Raw genomic sequence first — 7,924 nt, 5'->3', positions numbered from 1 at the left:
CTACGGAATGAAGAGTAATGATTATTTCTTTTGCCTTTTTGACTTTTCAAACAAAGGAATAAAGAAATTTTTTTGTTTCACTCATCTACTGTTAAAGCCACTGATTTTGTAACATTCCTAGCCTAGTTATACTGCATTCAAAAGAAATTTATGCGGTGTATTCACAGCTATTCTCGAAGGACGGCGAGTCATCTGCTATTAGTGTGACAGGTATTCGCGATCCGCAGTCTTTACCAAGATCTGTTGGATCATGGTATCGAGACCTTAACTCGGTTACTCTTTTGAAACGATTAAATGAAGCTTACGAAAGGTAAGAGAATTAGTGACACACTTGGCTGCACCCCGTGTGCCATTGTATTGTTATTATCAAATGTTGACGTCATCTAGTACTGAGCAGAAAACTATTAATTAAGTATAAGTTAATGGTCATGCGCTTTACAATATCAATCAACAAAAATAGCCTTGTTAATTTCCGCTCGCTTTCTCGAAAAAACTTTCGAGAGTATTCATGAACGGATTTAATTAAATGCGTGAGCTATATAGCCTTACGAGTATTTTTCGGTTTCCATCCAATTAATTTTGGTTTGAACTCAATAAATCACGAAAACTCCTCTGAATTCGCTTAAAGGCTGAGGATATAAATGGTATACCAAGCAGTCGGTAATACAGAGACTCTACCAGGAATTCGAGCACTTCTTTCAAGTGGTGATCTTCTATGGCACTTAGGTGGCTTTTTATTGCGACCCTGTTGTGTCTATCTTTTTATTTCAACAAATCAGGTATTTATAATTCGAAAGAGTAATGACTACCAACGAATCCTGAAAAAACACTCAAAGGCAGGTTATCTATCATGCTTGCTAAGAAAAGAAAAAGCAGTCGTGTCTCATATCGACATCAAATACTATTGCTCATAGACCTACCTTAGGCCGTTATATATGTTTCTATGTTGGACATACGGTTATTAAACGTTTGGATAACATAAGGCTCGTGACAATCGAAAGGAAAATTTTGTTTACGTTTTTTGTAAAAATGCTTTCTCGCGACTTTAGGGATTTAGTATATTCGGCGATCCATCGTTATTACGGATAGCCGGTAGGTGTTGACTTAAAAGAAATTAAAGCTGTGTGCCACACTGAGGCCTGCTTTATCTGATAATACGGATGATGAAACAAAACCAGCTATAGTGGTGAGAAGCGAAGAAATACCGGAGTATTTATATTTTATTTAGCAGTTGATGCGGAAACTAGATATGAATGTGACCTTCTCATGAAGTTAACTGACGCAGCAAATAAGCAAAAATAACGAATAAATAACTTACACAAAGGGTATTTTCATCCTGACGTAAGCCTAAACAAATAAAACAAAATAATTCGAGAAGTGACCTTGAGAACTAAAAAACTGATCGAGCAAATACAACTTTTTTATTCGTCCGAGTTTTAACAGTCAAGCGTAGAGCACCTATAAGGGTGTTACGCTACAGCTTCGCAAATATTCGGACGAATCAATGAATTTGTGAATAAGAAAAAAAAAATCGATCAAAGCTTTTGATAAAGTTATTTGCATGAATCACAATGTCACGCTACAGTCAAAACTACAAGATCGGAAGCCATCCTGCACCGTGACCGGTGACCAAAATTAACTTCTGACAATCTTAACTCTAAACTCTGTTGGCCGGTTCATTAAACTAAGGGAAAATTAACGTTTTGTCACAGCTAATTGCTGGCCCAGACGTTTTCTCACAAGACAATGGCTAAGGAATGTTTAACCGGATCATTAATATGCCAAAAAAAAAGAAAAAGAGACACGTTTTTTCTGTCAGCATTACACCCCTTCTCGATTTATCAACAAAAACCTATGTCAGCTAGATAATATATATATATCTTACGACTCCTTTCAGAAACCGAAAAACTGCAATCGAAATATTGGCCACAATCTAGTCCTCTTGAGTGTGTCAACCTAAAGCTATCTACCTAAAGCATTGAATTTGCCGAATAAATGTGTTATGTCGTATTTTCATTGTCTTGGTTGCAATAGCCTGTCCAACAAGGAAAGGACAAAGCAAATGAAGACTAAAAATCACGGAAAATGTTGTGATTCAGAACAGCCCAATGTAGTTCTGTCCTGTCAAACTGTCAACTGACATCGTAGTCATTGCTAATTCTTTCTTAAAATTTGTTTTGAGTCTCGCAAAGGCTGGCCAACTTTTAACTTGATAAAAGAAGCAGGAGAGGAAACATTTAAAGACAGGTTTATCACATCTTTTTGTCGATTGTTCAGATTTACAAAGAATACTTTACATATCAAGGAAATATGGTTATTTTGAGCTCGATGATTAGATGGATAGAGTAATTAATTTTTTTTACAAGAGCTCCATACGAATGAATGAGATATCCTTCCTCAAAGAGTCTGGGGTTTTTTTTCTAAGCCCTTCCGTCTGTGCTAAAGAGAACTTGTTGAGGAATTGGGTCAAAATTTTATACAACGTACTTTCATAGCAAGTAAGCTGGCAATTTTTGGGTTCGGTCGACGAAAACTAGTAAAAACCAGAAATATATTATTTTCATAAGTGGCACACACACAAAAAGGATAAATCAAAGGAAAATTAGTCCTCTGACATGGAATTTAAACTTGGTGTTTGGACTGACTCACTGATTTAATTTAGAGGTGGAGAATCCTGAATACGAATTGCGACGGTCTAAAGCTGAAAGCTCCAAGACTTTTCTTCCCAATGCTCATGCCTCCCAAATGCGAGCCTCTCAGGCCCTTTTAAATTGAAGGTTGCTACCTTACAGTCAGATGACAAGGAAAGGAAGAGAAGGAAAAAAGGTCACCTATCAACTCATTTTTTTTTTAATGCGTGTTTTTTCCAGAGGTGTGTGACTCTTAACACGCCAGAAAAAACAAAAGAACACAAAAAGGGAAAGAAAAAAACAAACAAACATAAAACCTGTCGGTTAAAAATTAGGAAGAATTTTTCAGGGTGAAATTCGTGAAATCCTTTGACTACACAATCACATTTGGTCTCATCTCATTTAAGGTGCTCTAAACCAAGGCTATGAGGATGTTTACGTTTCTCTGAGAGGACGCGATTCAGACGACTGTGGCACGTTGATTCAACCATGCAAGTCCATCGCCAAGGCAGTTCAACGAGTGGACATAGGCGGATACATTTATCTCGATGGCACTGGCACGGAACGAAAACCCTATGACTGCGGGTTATCAGTGGTATCCAACCAGCAATCTGGTATTATTGTCCAGAAGAGTTTGACGATTGAAGGTTTTAAGTCCAGGTCTTATGTGTCATGTGTCAATGGTTTCCATTTCGTTAAGACAAATAGTCGACCGTTAGGGATCTTTCTGTCTGGTATTGTTTTCCAGAAAACGCCGTTAACCTTTCAAGACAGTGATAATCTAACGATTTCAAGTTGTTCTTTCAAAGAAAGTTTCACTGCAGTAAGCGTTTACGCAAAAAGTAACAGTGTAATTCGTATAAACATTGATGGCTTTTCTTCCTTCGAGAACAACACTTCTTGTCTAGATGTCATTTGGCGAAACCCCTCTCAGGTGGGTGATCGAGCTATATTTATAGATATGAAACATATCATGTTTACGGGAAACGGACTTGGCAAGCAGCTTGCAAGGGGTTTAGTTACAATCAAATCAGAACTGGAGCAACCACCTCGTTTGCACGTCCAAATCTCTTGTTTGCACGTCACAGCGACAAAAAACCATGGGTATTTTGTAAATCTTAATTTATCGGAAGCTGTCACGAGTGAAATGTATACAGATGTCGTATTAGTCAACAATACCGTCACCGAACCGAGCTCCGGTGGGAAAAGGTACGGTAAACAGCTTGTAAACACGGTAAACAGCTTGTTCAGCTCTCTTACTAAGAAAACACATGCAACCTTCCGTAACCTAACATGTTCCCACAGCCGTTTTTTGCGATGTATCAAAATTCATTCTAAAGAGTCGCAAGTGGAAATTCAGAATTCGTCGTTCATAGAACTGCAAATTCCAAACGAACGCGGGGGAGCGATTTTCTTTAATTCAACGTTAGGTGGGTCCCTTACGCTTTTCAACAACATGTTTTATTGGATCATAGCTAAGGGCGGCGGAGCTCTGTTCGCACACAGTGAATATGGAACCCTGCATCTACAAATCATGGATTGTAACTTTACTAAATGTGCTGCAAAAACTTTTGGATGTGCAATTCTTGTTGGAGATCAAACAAATAGAGCCGGCAATTACAACCTGATTGCAAGCTTTAAAGAGATCAGAGTGCATGATTGTTATGGTTACAAAAACAGATGCGACAGTGTTAGCCTCATGTTAAGAAATGGAAAAGTGGTCATTGAGGATTCTTCTTGGAGAAACAATAATTGGTCGGTGGGTGGAACCCTGTCTGTTATCAACACAGGTGGTAATACTGATTTAATTATTTCTGGATGCACGTTTTTTCATAACGCTGTTAATGCGCAGGAAATCACTGTTGTGGCGTATAAACGTAAAGCAGGCAACGTTACGATTGCAAACAGCGAAATGCTTAGCCAAGAAACTGGCAAAAGTCGGGCGGTGTACATAACTTCAAACTTCAGGACCAGCCTTCTTAACGTTATAGTGAGGTCGTACTTCGAAGCGCTGCGTATCACAGGTTGGGATCCTTATGTACTCAATTCTTCATCGGATGCTTACCCCTTTTTCTTGTCAATTTTCAACTGCACCTTCCAGGATAGTGTCAGGGCTATTCATGCAACTTCACCCGACCCATCTCAAGTAGAATTAAGAATTGTGAATACCATTTTCATCACAAGAAAAACTAGCGACGACTTATTTGGACTTCATTTCTTTATCTTACCTCTGAAGATAATCCACCGTCCGAACGTTATCGTCGATTTGGACAATGTAACATTTGCCTCTTCGCCTTGCAACCTCTTGGCTTTTCTATTTTCAGGCAATAAATCTATTCGCATCAAAAGGTCTCAATTCACTAACTGCTTTTGTTCGAATGAATGGGAATGGGTTGGCATAACAAGTAATTACGGTGTGTACACATTCTCTGCTGGTGCCATTTCGATTTTTTCAGGCCGTGATCACAAGTTGAGCCAAGGATGTGTCGACGTTAAAGACAACAACGATACGCACCCTATTTGGGAATATCAGGCTCACGTAGAGTTTGAAGATACGTTATTCGAGGGTAATGGAGGAAAGATTTCCGGTGGTGTACAAGTGTGTAATGGTAACACAACCTTTAAAAGATGCCGCTTCAACAATAATTTTGCTGCTGAACAATCTGGTCATGTTTATCTAGCCTATGGAACTGGACAAGCAGATTTCATTGACTGTATATTTAACTCGTCAGCAAAAAACCTGAAACTGAACAAGACGACTTTTCGAAAGTCGGCATTCGTGAAGTCAGACAGTGGAGGACCAATTGGCCTTAAAAACACAACCATGTCCTCTTTCTATCCAGAAAGTTGTGCGGCCTATCCCGTATTTGACATCTCCAGCGGAGGTTACGTTTATATGGATGATAATTCAACCATTCAATGCCCCAATGGCAGCAAGCTTTTGTTTGATAATGCCACGCATTTTGTTCAAGATGACTACAATAGTAAATTTTGTAGGATAAATATTACAGTACTGAAGTACTTGTGTATGTGCTGCATCCTAGACTCTTACAGCATGATACGTGGATCTACTCGTGGATTATCGTTAAACAACACAGTAGAGTGTCTTCCATGCCCGTTTGGTGCCAGTTGTGTCAAAAGAAATATAGTGGCCAAACGTAACTATTGGGGTCATCTAAATAGCTTATCAGTCCCACCATCACTGACGTTTATTGCCTGTCCAGAGCATTATTGCCGACAGCCAGGCCCAGGCACTAATGACTATAACAGTTGCTCAGGGAACAGAAGAGGAATTCTGTGTGGTGAATGCACTCCAGGATACAGTGCAACTGTGTTCTCACCAGAGTGTCGAAAGGACGAGGAATGTGAAAACTATTGGTTCTGGGTATTGACATTCTTATTAACGATTGTATTATCGTTATACCTATTAAGAAAACCACCAACTTTAAGTTTTCTTCTCTATAAGATAATTTGGTTTAGAAGGAAAGAAAGCCCACAAGAAGACAGCACGTTTCATGAAGCCGACCACAACACAGATAACGCCTATATAAAAATAACTTTTTATTTCTACCAAGTTGCTGAACTTTTGATGGTCAGTTCTAAAGAGAGCCTTCTGCAAACGGTGCCAGGTATCTCTGCAGTTATCGCTGTGTTCAACTTTAAGCTACGCGCCCTTAATAAAGGGCTCGGTTGCCCTTTCCCTGGGCTAACATCGGTGACAAAGCAACTGGTTCTTTCCGGTACCGTTTTCTTGACAATGGCTGACGTTGCTCTCGTTTATTTCGTCCACTGTGTTATCAACATAATTAGGCGCAAACAGAAGCCATCCCTCCTCCATTACATGGCCGTCACCATGGAGGTGTTGCTGTTAGGCTACGAAAGACTGGCTGAAACTTGCCTCAAACTGATGACCTGTGTATCAATCGGATCTGAAATGCGGCTTTTTATCGATGCAAATGTTACATGCATGCAGTGGTGGCAGTATCTCGTTCTCGCCTGCATTGCGGTGTTTATTGTCCCCTTCATTGTCGTTCTTTACCTCGGATCATCCAAGCTTTACAAGGGTTCAATGAAAGAAACTGAATTTCTTGCTGCGTGCGTGCTTCCATTGCCATTTCTTGTCTATTGGCTTCTTAAGAAAACCGAGAAACGACCAAGGAATGAATCTCTTGTAGTACAAGCTGTGAACAAAGATGTCATGGAAGTACTTCATGGTCCTTTCCGTCCACCGAGGAGCGACGATGGAGGGACACTCTACTGGGAGAGCGTGCTGATTGGCCGAAGACTAATTCTCCTTGTTTTTCATTCGTTCATAACAAGGCCAATGGTACGAATGATCGCCATGGCTACAGCTTGCTCTCTGATAGCACTCCACCATGTCTTAAAGTATCCATTTCGAAATGCGATAGCTAACAGAGTCGAGACATTGTCCCTTACTGCTTTGTTAATTATTTCCATAATTAATCTTACCAAAGCAACCCTGATATCATTTGGTATCACGATCATCGGGCCTTACGGAAGTTTTCTTGATGTTATGGAATGGTTCGAGGTTGGTGTACTGGGGATTGTACCGGTATTAGTGTCCGTTTTGGTCATTAGTGCCATTCTCTCTCAACTCCTCCGCGTTTTGTTATTTCTTTTCGAGCAAGCTGGCAGACTTTGTCATCGGTCTGGCAACACTCATTGCTTCAGCGACGAACAGACAAGGCCCCTCTTGGATGTTGCTGAGTGAGAACTTCAAAGCGTTTTTTTCCAAGTTTTATCAAAAAACTTCGGAGAAATGATTTTTACAAGTTTCAAGATAATTTCTTTCCAACTTTTACGGCAAACGTTTTTAATTTCTCTATGCGAGGATCAAAATAGAAAAGTTAAGGGTCCGAAAAACTCCGTTACAGGTGTGAAATAAATTCACCTTCAGTACAAAAGCAAAGAGATTCGGTTTAGGCCAAAGAACAAGTATACCTTTATCTCATAAGTATATTGGTAGAAAAAAATGTCTTCAAATGGGCTGCCAATAGAGATCTAAATATTACGGTTTCGAGTTCTCATTAAAGCCTTAGTTTAGCTTTAGCTATTCTCACATCTTAAACGGTCGGTGAAGTTGTACGACTTTTCAAAAGTAGGACAGTGTGTCACTCCATACCTGTGTCGAGTTTCGAGCCAGTTGGAGTAATTTTTGTAAATCTCATGGGGTGTGTAATACCTCATTTGTCAACCTAGCCTCTACTCTTTCGGATAGCAAAATAATCTTAATTATTCCATTTGCTATGTTTATAAAATACTTCAATGGCAAA

At 39.6% G+C, this 7,924-nt stretch overlaps 1 protein-coding gene across 1 annotated transcript; it reads left to right on the top strand.

Annotated features, from left to right (window-relative positions):
* Positions 1-622: 622 nt before the first annotated feature.
* Positions 623-7,924, top strand: LOC113677383 (uncharacterized). Its single transcript, XM_089192924.1, has 2 exons — positions 623-779; positions 3,038-7,924. The coding sequence occupies exons 1-2, from the start codon at positions 716-718 to the stop codon at positions 7,360-7,362; spliced, it is 4,389 nt and encodes a 1,462-aa protein (XP_089049050.1). The 5' UTR covers positions 623-715; the 3' UTR covers positions 7,363-7,924.

Source organism: Pocillopora damicornis, chromosome 13 (genome assembly GCF_964200805.1).
Source record: "Pocillopora damicornis chromosome 13, jaPocDami1.2, whole genome shotgun sequence".
NCBI lineage: Eukaryota > Metazoa > Cnidaria > Anthozoa > Scleractinia > Pocilloporidae > Pocillopora > Pocillopora damicornis.
The sequence above is the reverse complement of the archived record's forward strand: the minus strand, read 5'-3'. Positions and strand labels throughout refer to the sequence as shown.

Coding starts and splice junctions, on each gene's coding strand:
- LOC113677383 (XM_089192924.1), top strand. CDS start 716: ATGGCACTTAGGTGGCTTTTTATTGCGACCCTGTTGTGTCTATCTTTT. Junction 780..3,037: donor TTTTTATTTCAACAAATCAG/GTATTTATAATT, acceptor ATCTCATTTAAG/GTGCTCTAAACCAAGGCTAT.